Source organism: Poeciliopsis prolifica, unplaced genomic scaffold, assembly GCF_027474105.1.
Source record: "Poeciliopsis prolifica strain line A6 unplaced genomic scaffold, Auburn_PproV2 SCAFFOLD014, whole genome shotgun sequence".
NCBI lineage: Eukaryota > Metazoa > Chordata > Actinopteri > Cyprinodontiformes > Poeciliidae > Poeciliopsis > Poeciliopsis prolifica.
This window is the reverse complement of record NW_026562389.1, coordinates 12927735-12948489: the sequence shown is the minus strand read 5'-3', so window position 1 is coordinate 12948489 and position 20755 is coordinate 12927735. Positions and strand designations below refer to the sequence as shown.

At 46.2% G+C, this 20755-nt stretch overlaps 1 protein-coding gene across 1 annotated transcript; it reads right to left on the bottom strand.

The window, feature by feature from the left end:
* Positions 1–812: 812 nt before the first annotated feature.
* Positions 813–18562, bottom strand: LOC129366201 (dynamin-1-like). Its single transcript, XM_055039917.1, has 22 exons — positions 18257–18562; positions 16444–16517; positions 16094–16243; positions 15806–16009; positions 15634–15732; positions 15339–15512; positions 15066–15216; positions 14824–14959; positions 14677–14744; positions 14453–14591; positions 13680–13766; positions 12663–12733; positions 12428–12491; positions 12241–12354; positions 11856–11965; positions 11668–11779; positions 11571–11582; positions 11306–11473; positions 11140–11226; positions 10295–10449; positions 10057–10221; positions 813–2008 (listed from the first exon to the last, which is right to left on the bottom strand). The coding sequence occupies exons 1-22, from the start codon at positions 18415–18417 to the stop codon at positions 1948–1950; spliced, it is 2562 nt and encodes an 853-aa protein (XP_054895892.1). The 5' UTR covers positions 18418–18562; the 3' UTR covers positions 813–1947.
* Positions 18563–20755: the final 2193 nt, after the last annotated feature.

Below are 20755 nucleotides of genomic sequence, written 5' to 3'. Positions count from 1 at the left end.
AACTACTTACTGGCAGGAGGTTATGGATAAAATTAACAGCACCCTAAAGTCAAAGTTAATACTGACACCGACGTTGGGACTTCTTAATTTCCTAGACTACAAAGCCCAAATTGAAAGGAGAAAATTGCAATGGCTAAAAATAGCCCTCACCACGGCAAGGCGAATTATATTAAGACATTGGAAAGGTCAAAATACCCCTACCTGTACAGAATGGTATGCGGCACTCGTAGAGACTGCCTCTTACGAAAGACTCATCCACAAAATAAATGACCAATTTGAAGTATATCAGAATATGTGGGAACCGTTCTTAAAACCAGAGAGGAAAGGCCCAAATATTACTGGTTCAAAATAAAGACACTGTGTGTGTGAACCCTTTATTTATATTTAAGTTTATTTTTATTTATTTAATGTCTTGTGCGTTTTTTTTTCCCTGTTGGCTGAGAGGGGGAACAGGGGAAGACTGGGAGGGGATCAGGGGAGAAAATGTTAAAACCAAGTCCTATTATGTATAAATAACCAATGCTATATACTTTAAAGTACTGTTATTGTTAATGTTGTCTTTATTGTAAATTTTACTGTTGAAGAACTCAATAAACATTGAAAAAAGAAAAAAAAAGACACACAAAACCATCTATACATTTAATAGCACAACAAAAAATGTATCTTTATGACACTTTAAACCAATTTGCATCATAATTTGGAACACGGTGTAAAAGCATATTCATAGAAATGAAATCATGCAGCATTAATAGGATTAACTGTCGGTTCTGATCCGGTTTTGATCCAATTTTAATAAGGAGCCGAGAGCAATGGGTTGTTCCACATCACTTTATTGAGGTCACATGACACACGGTTGGTGGGCGGAGTCAGAATATTGACACATTTATTATTAGAATGATCAGAGTGAGTCACTGAGCATGCTCAGACTAACAGTAACAACACGTCACGGCTATCACACGCTAACCACACGCTTATGACACGCTACATGGAGCACCAGAACCACGACACAGAAAACATATGATCCATCAGAACCACTCTGATGAGAACCAGGTCAGCAGGCCCATGCAGCTGGGCTCACGCCACTCAGAACCAGGTCATCAGTACTCAGTCAGAACTCCGGAGCATCAGATGGCGGTGGGGAGCAAAGGGGAGGAGCTTAGCAGCATTAGTTCTAATGGTTTCTGATTGGTTCCCCTGTGCCTGCTCTGGTTAGCTGATGCTAGCTGTTTTCATGTTCAGAACCAATTAGAGAGCAGCAGCTTGGTCCAGAACCTAAACCGGGTTGACCCAGAACCCAATCGATGCATGCAACGACCCAAACAAACAGAACTTTGATCTAGAACCCGATGAAGCCCGGTTCCGTCCTGATGACTGGGTTCATTCAGTATTAGAACCAGTTTGAACCAGTCTGGTTTACACCAACCAATGACAAGGAGGACCAGTCCGGATACGATTTACACCAGTTGGATCTGTTGGAACCAGTAGAGAGCAGATCTCCCAAACTGGAACCAGTTTGGATGAGGGACCAATCGAGTCCACCACAGAACCAACTGGGTCAAACATCACCAGATCAGCAGAATATGATCAATAAGTGGCAGATCATCAGTAATCGATTGACAATAACTAATAAAAAAAACTCAAGAAATAACAAATAAACAACTGATAAATAACCGATAAATAGACGGCAAATCAAACTTTACACTGTAAAGAAACATCTCAGCTTCGTTCCGGAGGAACCAGGAAACTAAAATCGAGAACTGATCCCAGCCTGAAGATCCGGAGCGGAGTGAGGCATCTTGTTCTGTAGGACGTCTCTGCAGTTGTCCAAGTCCACAGTGAGACAGACAGGTGGACAGCAAGTGGTTTGGATTCATCACAACGAGCTACTAATGGTCACCAACATGAGGGGAGCGGTCACACATGGTTCAGGGGTCAGAGGTCATCAGGTCAGCCCTCCATGGACGACTGGGGACTCTCTCCGTGGGCGGGGCTACCTTTACTGGGGCGACTGGGACAGAGGACAGAGAGAGGACAGGTCAGCAGTGGGTCAGAACCAACGCAGCAGGAACCCATCTGGACCGGATCCGAAAAAGAATCTCATCGAACGAACGGCGGTACCAACAAGCCAAGTCCAGATGGATCAACAGAACCTGAAAGCTGATGGGAGCGAACCCAATGGCGATGGCTGGAGAACCCAGGAACCACACAGGACCGACAGCGGACCCTTCCAGAACCATCAGCAGAATTTTCTCACCGGGTGAGAGGAACCAACGTTCTGCTGGGTCCACCGGACCAACAGAACCAGGAGCAGAACCAGAACTGGCCGGGATGGGTCGGTGTTCACTTGTGCTACAGTGGTGGTGATTAGGTGGAATCAGAGGGCGGAGTCATGAGGCGGGGTATTTGGGGCGGAGTCATGAGGCGGGGTATTTTTAGGTTCAGGGTGGAGACGCAGCAGCTCTGACTGAGAAACAAAAACAAATGAACAGAAACAGACAGACCCACAGAACAGTCACATGACTAATGATGATGTAGAGGAAGAGGGCGGGGTAACAAAGCGAGACTCTGATTGGATGGCTGGAGATGCAGAGACATCAAACAGACAGCTGACGTACCATTGGTGGAATCCTCACTGGTCACTGATTGAGATTCTGAAAGAATAACCATATATGGTCAATATGGGGGAGGGGTCACTGACACACTGAAAGCTTCCTGTTTGCCTTATATGGTACTGGTAGAATACGATCACACAAACAGAGAGGAGACAGGGACAGGACTTGGATATGGATGGATGAATGATGGATGGATGTGATTAAAGAAAGACATCTCTTTCTTTTCTTCTTCTGTGGAGGTTGTTTGTGGATCGCGGTTTGTCATTCTACAGCACCAACAAAGAAGAACAACTTCCTCTTTATGTGACCAATCACAGACCAGCTTCTGGGCGGATCTGTGTCCTCATTGGTTCGGCAGACATTTTGAAAGCAGGACAGGCTGATGGACGCAGCATCAATCATTAAAGAGCGATTTGAGACAGCGTTCAGACTTACTTACACGCACACGTTTGTGCGGACTTTCAATTGACTTCCATTCATTTCTATAGCCGAACCCTGACCCTACCCAACACTCAATTCACACCTTTGTCCTAAATCTGACTCCTGAACCAAAAGCAGCACTTGTCCTTGTGGGACTAGGCTTTCGTCCCACAAGTAGGAGAGGGTCCTCACAACATCCCACACACACTCATTATACTCCCCCATGTTGTCTAATGTTGAGACTGAGGCCCTGTCCCAATGCTCTCCCTCCCTTGTCCCTCCTTGTGTCCTTCAGATGCCTTTCATGTTGAAGGTCAGAGGTCGAAGTGTGTCTCATATTCTCCATAACCGCCCTTCGTCCCATCCATATTGGATTCTATTTCCATCTTACTTGAAGTCCACATTTTTATGGATGTTATGGCAACAGATCCAATATCTGTGTCATTCCTTAGACACTGAGAGTAAAGGACGCATGAAAACTATGAATTTTAACAAAAAATATTTATCTATAAAAATTATACAAATACAAAAAAGACAGCTACAGTTAACAATTCCTTTTTCCTTCTTGTGCACGTTGGTGCAAATTAGATCAACAATCTTGTCGGTTCACATCATTAAAACCAATCATTTTAATGATGTTTGTGGGGACAACTATCCGTGTAAACTGTGGATAGTTTACTCGGTCAAAAACTGTATTGTCTAATAATCCGTTAAGTGAACAAACTGTCAATAGAATTTTTCTTTTACAACATATGCCCAACAGGAAGTAAGCCTTTCAAAATAAAACTAAACGTCACAATAAAAATTGTCTGAACAAATAGTCTTCTTAACTAAGTATGATAAAATAAAAAACAAACCATCAAACAAATTACTTAAATATTTTCTACTTAAGGCTCTAACATTCCGGCCCCTAATTGTATAGGCAGGATGCATAACAATTAAACTTCAAAAAGAGCCATACTAACCTAACAAAATATCTATCAACATTTTAGCTGTGACGAAACAAGCAGTCTTTCCTTGAATCCTTCTGCTTCTTGTAACAAACAGAGTTTACTAATAGCTCTATCTAACAAACTGGTCTTGGTTTGAGCTTGAACCCATCGTACAATTCCTCTAGAGTCCGGGAAGGTCCTTTGGATTCTTCCAGTCAACCAAGCGTTTCTTGGAGCTGAACTGTCAACAATGAGTACAAGGTCTCCAGGGATAAAATTCCTCATCTGAGTCCGCCATCTCTGCCGCTCTTGTAGCAATGGAAGATATTCCTTTGTCCATCTCGACCAAAACAAGTCAGCCATGTATCGTGTCTGTCGCCATCGTCGATGTGAATATGTATCATTGCTGTCAAATAAGCCTGGAGGAAGGACTGGCTGTTTCTTTAACAACAGAAGATGATTAGGGGTCAAAACCTCCAGGTCATTTGGATCATCTGATGCAGCAGTCAAAGGACGATTGTTTATGATCGCTTCCACTTCACATAATAGTGTGTGAAGACCATCATCATCTAATGTTTGTTCCCCCAAAACTGAGTTCAACACCTTTCTGACAGTACGAATCTGTCTTTCCCATATTCCACCTGGATGGGAGGCAGTTGGTGTGTTAAAGGTCCAAGCGATACCTTTAGTCATCAGCTCTTCTCTTATTTTAGAATGATCAAGCTCAGCTATGGCTTCTCTAAGCTCCTTTTTAGCACCAATAAAATTAGTGCCATTATCTGAGTGCAGAGTAGAAGCTTGACCTCTTCTACATATGAACCTTCTGATGGCATTTATGCATGATGAGGCATCCAAAGAGTGAGATCAACCTCCAAATATTTTCTATTTATGGCTCTAACAATGGACTTCAGGAGAAAGACCTGCTGCAGCTAACAGGAAGGGCGACAGACCGCTATCAGTCTCAGACCTTATATGGAAATGGAACCATTGCACTCCGGAAGTGAAGGGGGCGCTATTTCCTATATTATCTGCAGTCTCCTGTTTTTATGTTCTTTTGAAATCTGTGATATATCTTCACTTTTAATAAGGATTTTCACTCTCAGCATCTATTGAAATCTCTTTTATTTACTTCAGTGCATCTCACAGTTTATTCTGTAGCTTCCTGTGTTCTTCTAAATCTGCTCCTCAGTCGCATCTTTTTGGGTCTATTACCACCTCTAGTGGCATGGGGTGGTAACACAACTAATATAATTACATTACTAAATCAGAATAGCACAAAGTCTTTTTGAATTATTAATGTTTCATTTTTGTAAGGAGGTAGAGCTAATTAAATGATGTCAAAGTGACTCCAGTTTCACTTGAGGGCCAACCTGTTGAAACTGTGACAAACTTTGTGTGGTTCCTGGACAGAAAGCTCAGCTTTGCTGAAAACACTGACTATATTTTTAGGAAATGCATTATTATGACCGGAACTCTTAAATTGGGAACTCTCAATTCACAAAATTGTTCAAATATAATTCGGGTGCCAGCAGATTTTAAACCAATTTCCAGAAGCGATGTTTAGTGATGGTGTGGTGATTATTACAGATTATTTGATGGGTTACCAAAAACCTCAGCTGGTCTGTGTGCACTCGTAACACTCTTGTTACCAGTTTCTATTTATAGGATTCAGGTTAAAGATGCGACTGATGGTCTGGACCGTTTCCAGTTTCTCTTATCTAACTGGCAACGTACAACAAAAAACCCTCCTTAGAAATTTATGTAAGTTCCAGAGACACCAGTTAAATTAGTTTGGATCTTTATCTAAGTTTCCCTAACTTGGAATCTACTCTAAATGTTCATGCTATATCTAATATTTCATACGTCTAAAGGTTAACTATCTCTATAGTTATGCTAACTAGACTTATATTCTCAACACCCCCTTGCAAAAAACTGTGCATACTTTTGCCCGGTTGGATAATAATCCTGTGCAGTCGTCCGTTTCTGATTCCGTCTCAAGTGCTTCGTTGACAACTAGCCCAGTTCCATGGGCCTCCTAACTCGCCTGATGTTGAGGTTGAATTTGTTTTCTCTAGCGACCAAGATTTTCTCATTATCCCAAGTACAAGTAAATTGACACTTTCTTTGATTTTTATCTTTAATGTGAAATTTTTGCTTCCAGGTTTTTGCTTTGCTTAATGTCACAAGAGGTCAAAATACTTGCTGAAACACTCCTATGATGTTCATATTTGCAACCATTACTTGATGGCGAAGGTGACCTGATGTTTTGTGTTTCTCCTGTTTTGTTGCATTACTCCATTATTATTTCAATTTATACTCATTTTATATTTAATTCATTTTATCATTTTATCAGATGCTTCATTTTACCATTCAAGACATTTTATCATTTATGGATTTCATTCACTTGATTGTTTTTTGCTCCCTGAAAAAAAAAAAAAAAAAAAAAGAAAAAGGGTGAAATTGTGAAGAGGTTTTATTCGTATTAAATGATGTTCCTTTATGTATTATATAAATGTAATGTTCTTTGTATCACAGTCAAGGTGTTTTTCTGTGCAGCTGGAAACGGTGTACAAACTAATGAACCATGATGTGTCTACTGAAGTAAGTTTCCAGGGTTGCTGAACTTCCCCAGACAGTTATTTGGGAACTGGCTGTTTTTCCCGTGGCCTTCCCTGCATGGAGACAGAGTGTTTAGTTTTCACCTCCCATAGACATTACATTATATTACATACAAGGTTTCGTATGTTTTCCTTTGTTTCTTTTGTTTGGTCTTAGAAGATTGAGTCTCAGCCTCGGTAGTAAAGAGAGATGAATAAAGTAACTATGCAGCTCTGGGTTCCTCAGAGCGGATCCTAATTTGTGCCTAATGCAGTGGATTTCTTGCTCTCCGTCTGCAGATGTATTAAAGATTGTTTTGCTCCCTGACTTTTGTCTGGACCTCAGTCTCTGAATTGTGCACTTCACAGTTCTCAGAGACTCTGTTTTAAGAAGACTCAGTGATCTCTGGGTTACCCAACTAGAGCTTCTGTACCAGACAGTGTTGAGTTTGAACTTTTCATCTCCTCGGCTGGTTCCGTCTCATGAGCTGCAGATTAACAAGCTTTTAATGAAACTTTCACTGGCAGGTAAAACAGCAGGTAAATGGTGGTGAAACCAGAACCAACTTTATCTCAACTGTTTGCTGGAAGATGATGATATTTTAGCAGAGAGCATCCATCCTCTTTCTTCATCAGTTTGACCTCTGACCTCATGAAGCCATTACTGTTTTCCTCTGGTAATAACACTCTATTAGAAATCATTTATTGACAGGGCAATAATTATTCTTTACCAGCTAAATGATAACATTTACCTGCAGCTTGCTGAGTGTTTTACTCTATGTACAAAGAAAAATTTAAACAATCATAGATTAAATAGTTTCATCTAATTTTTTCCTATGTATCAGACTCTGTCACCAAAAAATATCTCAAAATAATATACTTGGACCATATGAGCAAAAATGGCAATTTTTACTGGTATCTGTTTAACAGATTTGTTATTCTTCTGTGAACCTAATTTATTTGTTTGTCATTAAATTTATTACATATACATTGCAAATAGTATTTTTATTATAGTTGATTATATTTTTCATGTCTCCTTATTTCTTTTATTCCACCTATAATTGATGGAGATACATGTATGTTGCACACTTAATGATTAATCAATGTGATTTTCTCAAGTTCTTTTATTTGATGAACAGATAAGCACGACTGTGAGCGCCTCCGCTAACCAGCCGTTTCTGCGCTAAATTGCCATTGGCCCACAGAGGCAGGAGGGCTCACCGTGCTCTATGTGCCCACTGGTGGCGAACTGCTGGAACTGCAGTTTAATGAATTTCTCATTCATGTGGGGGAACCCACATTTTGCTGCTGGAGGGGAACCCACATTCTACTGGTGGAGGGGAACCCACATTCTACTGCTGGAGGGGAACCCACATTCTACTGCTGGAGGGGAACCCACATTCTACTGCTGGAGGGGAACCCACATTCTACTGGTGGAGGGGAACCCACATTCTACTGCTGGAGGGGAACCCACATTCTACTGCTGGAGGGGAACCCACATTCTACTGGTGGAGGAGAACCCACATCCTGCTGCTGGAGGAGAACCCACATCCTGCTGCTGGAGGGGAACCCACATTCTACTGGTGGAGGGGAACCCACATTCTACTGGTGGAGGGGAACCTACATTCTACTTCTGGAGGGGAACCCACATTCTACTGGTGGAGGAGAACCCACATCCTACTGCTGGAGGAGAACCCACATCCTGCTGCTGGAGGGGAACCCACATTCTACTGCTGGAGGGGAACCCACATTCTACTGGTGGAGGAGAACCCACATTCTACTGGTGGAGGAGAACCCACATTCTACTGGTGGAGGAGAACCCACATTCTGCTGCTGGAGGGGAACCCACATTCTACTGCTGGAGGGGAACCCACATTCTACTGCTGGAGGAGAACCCATGCAATGATGGCCTCCTCCCACCAGGTGGGGCGACATCACACATTTCCACTGTTCTGTTTGTTCTTCTGTGTTTCATGAGCTTCTGTTGGTGACCTTATTAACCTAAATAATGGCTGATAATGTCAAGATTGTTTGGTTGAATGTGAACGGTATGAATAATCCTATAAAACGTAAAAAAATTCCAACTAAAATGTGAAAAGCGAAAGCACCGTTAATCTATTTACAGGAGACACACTTGTCTAAACTGGAACATGAAAAGCTCAGAGGCTTCAGATGTATTTCCAGCTCCTCCAAATCCAAAACCAGTTTCAGTCCTAATTCAGTGAAGTCTGACTGCAGTTTGAGCCGTCAACATGATCATCAATACAGAAGCCCAATAAAGGTTATTCTACAACTTTTTTCATGAATAAATCTGATACAAAAGGAAAAGGAAAGCAACATAGAAGAAAAGAGTATATTTGACCACTCTTCCCTAAGATCAAAACCAAATCTACCTCCTAACTTCATTATAGTGGACCAACCGGAGTCCCGACTTCAGCTCCAGAACTCAGGCTGTTTCCAAGATTATTGTCTCTTTCTAGCTTCACATACAAACACCAGACATGGAGCCAGATTACATTCATATGGGAATCTAATATAAATTTCAAATATTACAATTAGGGAAAGAGAAAGGAGCTGTAACATTAGTAAACAAAAAACAAAGAAATGATCCCATAGATGAATTCAGACGAATTATGTCTTTATGAGACAAACTGAGCAAAATTATCAGTTACATTGGAGTGAGGTTTTCAAATCCTTTATTTCTATTTTCCTTATTGTTATTGTGTGTTAGCTTATTGTATGAGGTTTCATTGTTTAAACACTAAAATATTAAAATCATAAAAACATGGGCTTTGAAGCTTCCTGGTCTAAATAAGTGGATGTCGTCAGATTTCGGTGGATTTATGGGAGTTTTGACTCTTTGTCGTTTGATATTGTTCACAGATAAAGTTCACGTTACTGCTGTACATCAGAGACACGTTTCTGTTGATAAACCCCCGGGCCCCCGGCTGCTCTTCCTTCTTGTTCAGTTGGTCGTAATATTTTTAAACTTTGAAGACAGGTCAAAAGTTTGCATGTTTTTACACAAACTTTGACGCCACGTTCATTTTCAGACATGCAGACTTGTGCGTAAAATATCTGGCTACACATTAAGTGCATTTGCATTTGCCCCTGGAGGCCCCTGGAGGCCCCTGGAGGTCCGCGGAGGCCCCTGGAGGTCCGCGGAGGCCCCTGGAGGCCCCTGGAGGCCCCTGGAGGTCCGCGGAGGCTCCGGGAGGCCCATGGATTCTCTGACTGCTAATGTCACTGGAGCAGAGAAACCAGTGGGTTGGACTGGACCAGTGCGGCTCCCCCGTCCAGACGGTGGTCATGTGATCGGTCCGAACAGCACAGAGATGCTTCGTTATGTAACGAGGCTTCATCCGGCTAACGCTAACATGTGGTGTTGGCTTGCAGGGAGCCCTTCAGGGCTGCTACGATGTCAACAGTGACCGCTGCAACCTGACAACTTCTGAACCTGCAGAACCGGGTCGGACCGGGTCCGGCCGCACTCACCTAGGGACTCCAGGAGGGGGCGCTCTATTGGGCCGTGAAGGGACAGACGGCGGCGCTCCTCCGGGATCGGGGGAAACCGCGGGTCGGGACGGAGCGGCGCGGCCCCCGGGGCGGGGCGGACCGGGAGGGGCCCGGCGCTGGGGGGTCGGGCTGGACATGGGAGACCTGCGGAGACAATCGGAGGCTCAGAGACCGCCTCGCCGCCCCACAGGAACAGGAAGGGCCGACGCCAGCTTACCTGCGTCCAGACGGCATCCCTGTCACCTGCAGCCACGAGTCGTCCACAGGGGGAGGTGCTGCCGTGGTAACGGTGGACGTACTGATGTCCCCGATGATGTTCAGAGCTTCTTTCAGAGCAAAGTACATTCGGAGCATCTCGTCCCGGCGCTGGGCCTGAGACAGGGACAGAATCAGGGACAGAATCAGGGACAGAATCAGGGACAGACTGGTGTTAAATTTACACAGACCCATAGTAGATGCTAAAATGCAAAGTAGCTTGCTAGCTATCAAGGTTGTTAGCAGACAGTTAGCATTAGCATCAACTGATAACTAGCTGCTAATATCGGCGTGTCTCACTGCCTGACTGAAAATAACGAGCTCAGTTCTCCCAGAGTTCCCAGTGCAAACTGCAGAAATACACCACTCAGTCAGAAACAACCAACCAGTGGATGGTGTTAGCGCCGTCAGTAACCCTCGTGTACATGTTGCCGCACCTTACATGGTCTGCTTCGCTGTAGCTGGCTCACCACAACAGAGCCTGACACAAATGCGGAGGTGGAGGAGGGGGGTCGCTAAGCTAACTAACATTAGTTAGTTAGCTTAGCGACTGATGATGTGGATTCTTGTAACGAGTTTGTTTGTCCACCATTAGTACATTTAGTAGCCTGTACGTGAGGGTGATTGACAGTGCTAAGCCCCTCCCTCCTATGGGCTCTAATTGGTTGTTTTTGGTGCATTTCCTCAGATTGAACTGACCTCTGTCACCATGGAGATGCAAAACATGAAATAAGTCACTGCAGCTTTCAGGCCAACCACTATTTATTTAGGTTTTCAAGACTTTGACCCCCGACCCCCCTCCTCCACCTGCTCCTGCGACTCCTCCATCAGGCTGTTCTGGTCTCCGCAGGAGTACAGCTGAGCCAGCAGGTCAGAGTGGATGAACTCCTTGGTCTGGGGAGCAGAGCGGACGTCACATGACACTTTGTCCTGACTGCACCTGTCGGCGCCTGTCCAGGTGTGTGAGGCGTACGTTGTTGACCATCAGGTGCATGATGGTCTTGGGGATCAGGTCCCTGACAGTGCGGTGGATGATGGACAGGTATGAGTCCACCAGGTTGCGGACGATCTCCACCTGTCTCTCCAGCTGAGGGTCCATGCTGTGGATCTGACCGTCAGAACTGGACTCCTCCGCCTCCACCTGCCAACACACACACACACACACACACACACACACACACACAGCGCTCCAGAACCTTCTGAACCGGCCAGCCCGGCTCCCGTAACCCTCCACTCACCTTGTCCTTGTCCTGTAGGGCGGAGACCGGACAGACAGAGTGAGGACAGAGTTTAAAGGTGGCCTGTGGTGAGGTGGAGCGCAGAGGCGGAGCCTACCACGCTGCGTTCAGGGTACACCCCTGCGCGTAGGAAAGAAGCTTTCCAGCTGTCCACCTCCTCCTGGGACTCGCTGGCCAGCTCCAGCTGCCGGTAGTCCTTGTAGACGTTCCTACAGGAACAGCGGAAGGGACAGGCTGAGCGTCCAGAACCGGGCCGGGACAGAGAGGACGGGGTCAGAGGTCAACCTGTGCTCGGTGTTGAACAGGGCGAAGACGTGCTTGCTGGACATGAAGCTCTTCTCGATGTCCTTTAGCTTCAGGTTGTCCACCGGCAGCATGTACTTCTTCTCCTTCTCCTGCAGGGGGCGACAGTGCGACGCATCAGGTCTGGTTCTGCCGGAAAACCAGGCCAGAACTGGCTCATCAGAAGCTTTGTTCTCAGAACCACCAACGGTCCCGGTTCTGGACCGGTACCGACTGTTCAACGTTTGTCTGCAGAAACCAGACCAAGACCCGTCCGGGTCAGAACCATGATTCCTGCAGCCGGGTCAGTGTGACCAGACCACAACCAGGTCTGTCTAACATCTGCCTGTACAGGCTGCGATTCTGGTTCTGCTTCTGGTTCTGGTACCTCGTCGTCCTTGTACCAGGACAGGGCCTCCGCCGTCAGGACGAACCAATACTCCTTGGCTCCGCCCTTCATGATGCCGATGTTGTTGATGGTGAGCCAGCCCTTCCGGATCACCTGAACCAAAGACATCAAGTACCATCAGAACCCAATAAGAACCGGACCAGAATCAACCAGTCCACTCACTTACCATGATCTCGTCCTGGTTCCCTGCAGCCTTTTTCTTGTTTATCTGGCTGCTCTTCTGCTGCGCACTGACACACACACACACACACACACACACACACACACACACACACACACAGTTAGGGGAGACACAGCTTCAGCTCAGGTGGGTCACCTGACCCAAACACCTGGGGATCTGGTAGGTGGACCCAACAGAACTGGATGAATTCCTCTGGTCCTGATCAGTTCAAAGATCTTACTTTGCGAAGCCAATAAAATCCTCATGGTTGGTGTTAACATAGGCCAGCTCGATGTCGATCAGCAGAATCACCTGGGGGACGCAGCAGATACAAACGTTACAGGTCCCGAGACACACCCAAGAGTCCTTAGAGACACCTTAGGAACCCTAGAGACACCCAAGAGTCCTTAGAGACACCTTAGGAACCCTAGAGACACCCAAGAGTCCTTAGAGACACCTCAGGGACCCTAGAGTCACCCAAGAGTCCTTAGAGACACCTCAGGGTCTCTAGAGACACCTCAGGGACTCTAGAGACACATCAGGGACTCCAGAGACAAGTCAGGGTCTCTAGAGACACCTAAGAGTCCTTAGAGACACCTCAGGGTCTCTAGAGACACCTCAGGCACCCTAGAGACACCTCAGGGTCTCTAGAGACACCCAAGAGTCCTTAGAGACACCTTAGGAACCCTAGAGACACCCAAGAGTCCTTAGAGACACCTTAGGAACCCTAGAGACACCCAAGAGTCCTTAGAGACACCTCAGGGACCCTAGAGTCACCCAAGAGTCCTTAGAGACACCTCAGGGACCCTAGAGTCACCCAAGAGTCCTTAGAGACACCTCAGGGTCTCTAGAGACACCTCAGGGTCTCTAGAGACACATCAGGGACTCTAGAGACAAGTCAGGGTCTCTAGAGACACCTAAGAGTCCTTAAAGACACCTCAGGGACCCTAGAGTCACCCAAGAGTCCTTAGAGACACCTCAGGGTCTCTAGAGACACCTCAGGGACTCTAGAGACACATCAGGGACTCCAGAGACAAGTCAGGGTCTGTAGAGACACCTAAGAGTCCTTAAAGACACATCAGGGACTCTAGAGACACCTTGGGGACCCTAGAGACACCCGAGAGTCCTTAGAGACACCTCAGGGACTCTAGAGACACATCAGGGACTCCAGAGACAAGTCAGGGTCTCTAGAGACACCTCAGGCACCCTAGAGACACCTCAGGGTCTCTTGAAACAGGTGGAGAAAAGTAGGACTGACCTGGTCTTTGGTGCGACTCTCTCTGTCTCTGATATGCTGAGTGACGATTCTTTCCATTTCCTCTCGCAGCATTGGATACTGCGCCAGCTGCAGACAGAGAGGAGGAAGTAGGAAGAAGGTGTTGCTCTGTGATGATTTGACCTTAAATCAAAGATTGTTTCAGCAGAAACAATTGTCTGGATGTTTCTGCTGTCTTATGAACCTCTAATTCTCTGGAATCACAGACCAGCCTTCACACTCTGGATTCCGTCTCACCAATTATCAGTGACCTTTCACCTACCTGAGGACGGCACACCTGAGAGAAAATGTCATGATGGCAGAACAGATAAAAGTGCAGTTGTTCAGTTTCCGTAGTTTCTTGCTGTTTTACCCAAACCCACAGCGGCCAGTGAAACTACTGGAACTGACAGAAGAACTAAAAGCAAACTACAAACAGTCCAGATAATCAGTCGATCTGAACGGAGCTTCAACAGAATCCTGGAAAACATCCAAACAAAAATGGAACCAAAAGCTTAATCAGTTGCTCAACCTTTTGAGGCAACCATTGCTGTCAAACCACACAAATCATTGACCCTGTAGTACCCTGTAGCATGTAGTACCCTGTAGTAGCCTGTAGTTCCCTGTAGTACCCTGTAGCATGTAGTACCCTGTAGTAGCCTGTAGTTCCCTGTAGTACCCTGTAGCATGTAGTACCCTGTAGTAGCCTGTAGTTCCCTGTAGTACCCTGTAGTAGCCTGTAGTTCCCTGTAGTAGCATGTAGTACCCTGTAGTACCTTGCTGGTGCACTGCCTCACGGTGTTGACCAGCTCACTGATCACCAGGTCGACACACTTCTGGCAGGGTTCTTTGATCTGGGCGATCTGCCGCTTGACGATGGTCTCGAAGGCCATGTCCGGTGTGAACAGACCTGTCCTGCGGACCAACACAGCTCGTCAGCACCGAGCTCTCACCTGTCCTGTAAGCACACCTGTTGGCCCTGTGGCAGACGTGGCCTCACCTGATCCCGTGGATGTTCTTGATGGCGTAGCTGATCTCCTTACGTAGAGTCTTCTCATCGGCCTCCAGCTGCAGTAGAGACACAGCAACACCTGGCTACCTGGTGTACCTGTTACCTGATTACCTGGTTACCTGTGTGAGGCGTTACCTTGACCAGTTCGAAGGGGAAACGCTCATGAAAGACACGGTTGATCTTGGCTCCTCCTGAAAGCTCGTAAGTTTCCACCTGATCTCCAGAACCTTCGATCCGTTTCTCAAAGTCCACCGCGAACTGCTGCACCATTCTGAGACACAGAGAACACTGGGACAACTGGGACAACTGGGACAACTGGTTCTGACTGGTTCTGAGTGCTGCTGTATGTGTGATTCTGTTCAGGTTCTTGTACTGACTGGAGCAGGGCCTTGGTCTTGCGGCTTGGGTCATCGGGCCTGAAGTTCTTGTACTCCTCCACCTCCTTCTCGATGGACAGCAGCTGGCTGCTGCAGTGCTTGCTGTAAGCGGAGGAGGAGGTGGTTTTAAGGTGTGGCGAGTCACGCAGGTCTGATGGTCAGAGGACTGGCAGGCGGTGGACCCTATAGGTCACATCATGGACCGACAATGAAATAGAACTTGCTGGAGCCTTGGACTGGACCCCAGATGAAGTCCAGCTGACCTGCAGTGACGTGGGCTGCTCACCTGGTTGAGGACCTTCTGCAGGTACGCGGTGCCCATCCGGTCGGCCAGGTGACGGTAGGACGGATGGGACAGGAAGAACTTCCTCTCAGCCTGCAGAGCGGCGGTGATGTCCTTCTTCCCATCAATGTCCTTCTGACTGCGGTTCACCACCCCGATGTAACCTGCACCACAACACGTCCCTTACTGTCCCACGGTGGACATCTGGACTCTGAGTGGACAGCTTTGTTGGCAATGACAGAAAGCTGTGGACTAATCAGCAGCCGGAAAGCTGTGATGTCATACCTCTGCGCAGCGGCAGCAGCTTGTTCTCCAGGATGTCCCTGGCGTCTGTCCCTTCGTCCATCAGGTCCAGCTTGGTGATGACGCCAATGGTCCTCAGACCTGCAACACACGGACACACCTTCACTTCCTGTCTCTGCCCCCAGGCAGGAAGGGGGCGGGACTGTGGCCAGACCTTGAGGGTCGACCTCCTTGGCGATCTTCAGGGCATCGGAGTTGGCGAGGTCGGAGTTGGCAGGGGACACGGCCAGCAAGAGACAGTTGTCCTTGGTGACGAACTGCATGAGCATGTCTCTGATCTGGTGCTCGATGTCGGCCGGCTGGTCACCCACCGGGACCTTGGTCATGCCGGGGAGGTCCACCAGCGTCAGGTTCAGCACTGCACACAGGACAGGTGGACAAAAGACAGGTGGATACAGAACATCTGGATACAGGACAGGTGGACACAGGACAGGTGAGTTACCGTTGGGGGAGTACACCCTCAGGTTGATGGGCACCGGACTGATTCCCTTGTTGTGTCCCGTCACTCGGTCCGTCTCCGCCTCGATCTCCTGACGAACTTCATCAAAGTCGATGAACTTCTTCCCCTTACAGTGGAGGAACTCTGCATACTCTGATCAATAATCATCTGATCAATAATCATCTGATCGATAATCGTCTGATCAATAATCATCTGATCGATAATCGTCTGATCAATAATCATCTGATCGATAATCGTCTGATCAATAATCATCTGATGGATAATCATCTGATCAATAATCACCTGATCGATAATCATCTGATGGATAACGTGGCCGATCAAGGCCATCTCACCTGTTGGACAGTTGATGAGCTGGAGCACCAGGGGGCGCCGCGTCACGATTCCTGATCCGCGAGGAAGGAAGTCCCTGAGCAGAGGGGGAGGAGCTTATTGAGGTCATGTGACTTTAAGGGAAGCTGGTCAAATCCAGCAGCCAGTCCTTGGCTCTGCTGTTGACTGCTTCCTGTTTCAGAACCTTTAGCTGTTTAGAACAGCCACAGTAAGAAGCGAACAGGACCTGCGCTCTAAACAAGCACCGATCTGAGCGAGGCGCCGCTAACGCTGAAGCTAACGCTGAAGCTAACGCTGAAGCTAACGCTAACTACAGAGGAAGTGAGGCTTCCTCTGTACCTGAGTCCCTCTTGAGTCCCATATCTGGTTGGCTGTCCGCGGTTCGGTTCGGCAGGCCCGGTTCTTACTTGCCCACGAAGTTCTCCAGGACCGAGGTCTGGTCTGTAGTTTCACCTGATGAAACTACAGACTCCATCTGCGCTCTGATTGGCTGCACACAGAAACACACACACACAGAAACGCACACAGAAACACACACAGAAACACACAAAAACACACACAGAAACACACACACACAGAAACGCACACAGAAACACACACAGAAACACACAAAAACACACACAGAAACACACACACACACAGAAACGCACACAGAAACACACACACACAGAAACACACAGAAACACACACACACAGAAACACACACAGAAACACACACACACAGAAACACACACACACACAGAAACACACACAGAAACACACACAGAAACACACAAAAAACACACAGAAACACACACACACAGAAACACACACAGAAACACACACACACAGAAACACACACAGAAACACACACACACAGAAACGCACACAGAAACACACACACAGAAACGCACAGAAACACACACACACAGAAACACACACAGAAACACACACACACAGAAACGCACACAGAAACACACACACACAGAAACACACACTGCATGATGCAGTCGTGACTGGCAGCAGCCAATCAGAGCAGAGATGGAGACAGAGCTGAAATAATCAGCCAATCAGGTGCGAGCTTCCAGCAGAAATTAAACTACAGACCTGAACATATCTGGGCCCGACCGGAACCAGTTTTGGTCCAGTCTAATCTCTAACTCTATTAAGCCTCTTGTTCTACAGAACCAGAACCAGACCTGCTACTGGTTCTGGTGCCAAAGATACAAATGGACCGGTCGGTACCAACTATATCCTGCCATCCTCTGCCAGAACCACAGAACGTTCTGGTTTTGCTCAAACCCAAAAGAACCAGGGAGACCCAAAAGTACCAGTGGGACCCAAAAGAACCAGGGAGACCCAAAAGAGCCAGTGGGACCCAAAAGAACCAGGGAGACCCAAAAGAGCCACGGAGACCCAAAAGTACCAGTGGGACCCAAAAGAACCAGGGAGACCCAAAAGAGCCACAGAGACCCAAAAGAACCAGGGAGACCCAAAAGAGCCACAGAGACCCAAAAGAACCAGGGGGACCCAAAAGAGCCACGGAGACCCAAAAGAACCAGGGAGACCCAAAAGAGCCAGTGGGACCCAAAAGAACCAGTGGGACCCAAAAGAACCAGGGTGACCCAAAAGAACCAGGGAGACCCAAAAGAGCCAGGGAGACCCAAAAGAACCATAGGATCGCCGGGCTCCACAGCAGTTCTTCTGGGCCCTCCTGGTTCTTTTGGGGCCCCATGTGGCTCCCGGCGGCCCGGTTCCTCTGCAGAACCCTGGCAGCCTGAGACCCGTGTCTCTGGTCGGCTGTCCGCGGTTCGGTTCGGCTGGCCCGGTTCTTACTTGCCCACGAAGTTCTCCAGCACCGAGCTCTTGCCGGCGCTCTGGCCGCCCACCACCGCGATCTGCGGCAGGTCCAGTTCGGCGTTCTGGCCGATGGAAGAGAAGGCGTCCTGCATGCGGTTCACCAGCGGGATCAGCTCCTCCATGCCCCGGTTCCCCATGGCGGCGGCTCGGTTCGGCCCGGTTCCGGAGGTTCGGTGGAGGGATGCTGAGGATGCTGCTGTGACCTTCAACTCCTCCTCCTCTTCCTCCTCGACGCTCCGCCGCTGCAGGGAGGAACCGCGCACACATCCGGGACACCCCTTCACAATAAAAGCACCGACACGCTTGGCTTTACACTTTTCATTTTAAAAAAGCCCACATCCGGTGACGTCACATTGCGGCTTCTGATCAAGTAATAAGTGAAGTCAGATTGATGTGTGTTGGAGCAGAGCTTATTGATTATGTAATAAACTCTGAGGGAAATCAATAAATTCACATGTTCGTATGTTTACTATATTTTAAAATATCTGAACTTTGGCAGCGTCTGATTCCAACAGCAATGTTTTAACGATAAGAATGGATTCTGTTCATTCACATATTTATGACTGTCCTCTATGAATTTCATTCATTCTAATACATTTTTTGGAAAAAAAAAATCAGAATCCAAACTTTTCTACTGTATGGAAACAAGCAAGAAAGCATGGAGAAATATTATTCCTAATGATCAATAATGACTGATGATATCCAGTTAGAGCATTGATGATCATGAAGCATAATTTTAATTTGGACACAAAGTTTAGTTTCTGCAAAAATCAGGAGCTAAATATAATATATGTTCAAACATCTGCAGCATTTTACAGAATAATTATTCTCAGGAAAGATAAAATCTGTTTCAGTTGATGAGCAAAACCAGGGACAGGTTAAAGGTCATTTTGGGGGCGTAGCGAAAACGAGGTCCATACGGACACGGCGTCCCGGATCTCTTCCTGTTTCCTGTCAGCCTACTAGACACTAGTAGTAGTTAAATGAAATATAAAATGTGGTTTACATTATTTTATTGTGTTCAAGCTCCAGGACCAAACATGACTTTCTCAGTAAACAACCTGCAAAGCCAAACTAAGTTTCAAATGTTTAGTTTGGTTCAGTTATTGATCTCATCTCTGACTAAAAAGTTTTAATGAGTGATTCCACTTCATTAAATTAATCATAAATATTGATTTATTGTAGTGGCTCTCAGTACAAGTGTTATTTAAGATATGTCTTGTTAAATTGCTTTATTTTTAAACCTTTCTTGCTTTTCAATGTCCTAGATCCCTGAGAACCTATAAATATGTAGAAATTGAATATCTGGGAGAATCATAACTTCAACTTAACGCTCAAAACATCGGAGTTTTTATGGAAAAATATTCAGATTTGACTGTGCACTTTTAAAGACTCTATGTAGAAGAAGATAAGAAATAAAGGCATACTTTATTTTTACCGTTAGCTACAGTAGCGCCTCTGCTTTCCGCTTCCGTACTCAGCTAGCAGCTAACGGCTAGCGACTAGCAGCTAACGGCTAGCGACTAGCAGCTAACGGCCAGTGTTGCGTTTGTGTTTTCTTGATCTGCACTCATCATCACAATGAACCACACTTCTTTTCTTAGATAGCTGTGTTCTTTTATTTGTGGAACGGTCAGGCACAGAGAAAACTTTTCTTCGTCTAATTCTTTTTAGAACAGTGCTGCATATATATAAAATCTCGCTCTCACTGCCCCCAGTGGACAACAACAGTACAACATGCACATACACAGAATGACAGGATATAGAACATAAAGCTGTACCTTACAAAGTAAAATCAGTAAACATGAACACATAACCCAAGATAACTTAAAGACAGGTTAAGATGAGAACATGTTCCAACAGCCAGCAACTAGCAGCTAGCAACTGTTAAGAATTAAAAAGAGGAAGAACTTGATTTAGCTCTTAATTAATTCTTAGTCCCGAATTCCTGTGTCTGTGTAAGTGTGCAGAGAGAAAAGAGCAATCATACGACGTCAGACTTCAGATATTCAGAGTTTTATCCAGAGAAAATCAATCCAAGAAGAATGTTACAATAATCATCTCACCTAACATCAAAAGTCCAAGACATGACAAAACAGAAACAATTAACTGAGTAAAAAAGACAGAAGATGCATCCTCCGGGAAACTCTCACTCAGCACAAAGAGATTCCAACTTCTGCTGTGAAACAAACCATTTTTTATAGACTGCATATTCTCCTCATTTAAATATATGTATTAGGAGGTGTGTTCTTTTCCTTTGTGTGGGCTGTCTCAATGTTAATTTTATTACCTCCTGCTAAAGAGCCCCAAAAGCAGATATACGGCAAACCCTTCTCGTACCAGCCGCTGTCCAGTTTGATATATGATTGCAGCTGCAGCGCTATCTGTGCCTCAAAATGTTTCCACAAGAAAGTAGTTTGTATTTTTAACCAAGCTTGCACACAATGTAATGCTAAATAATGACTATAAGTTGGA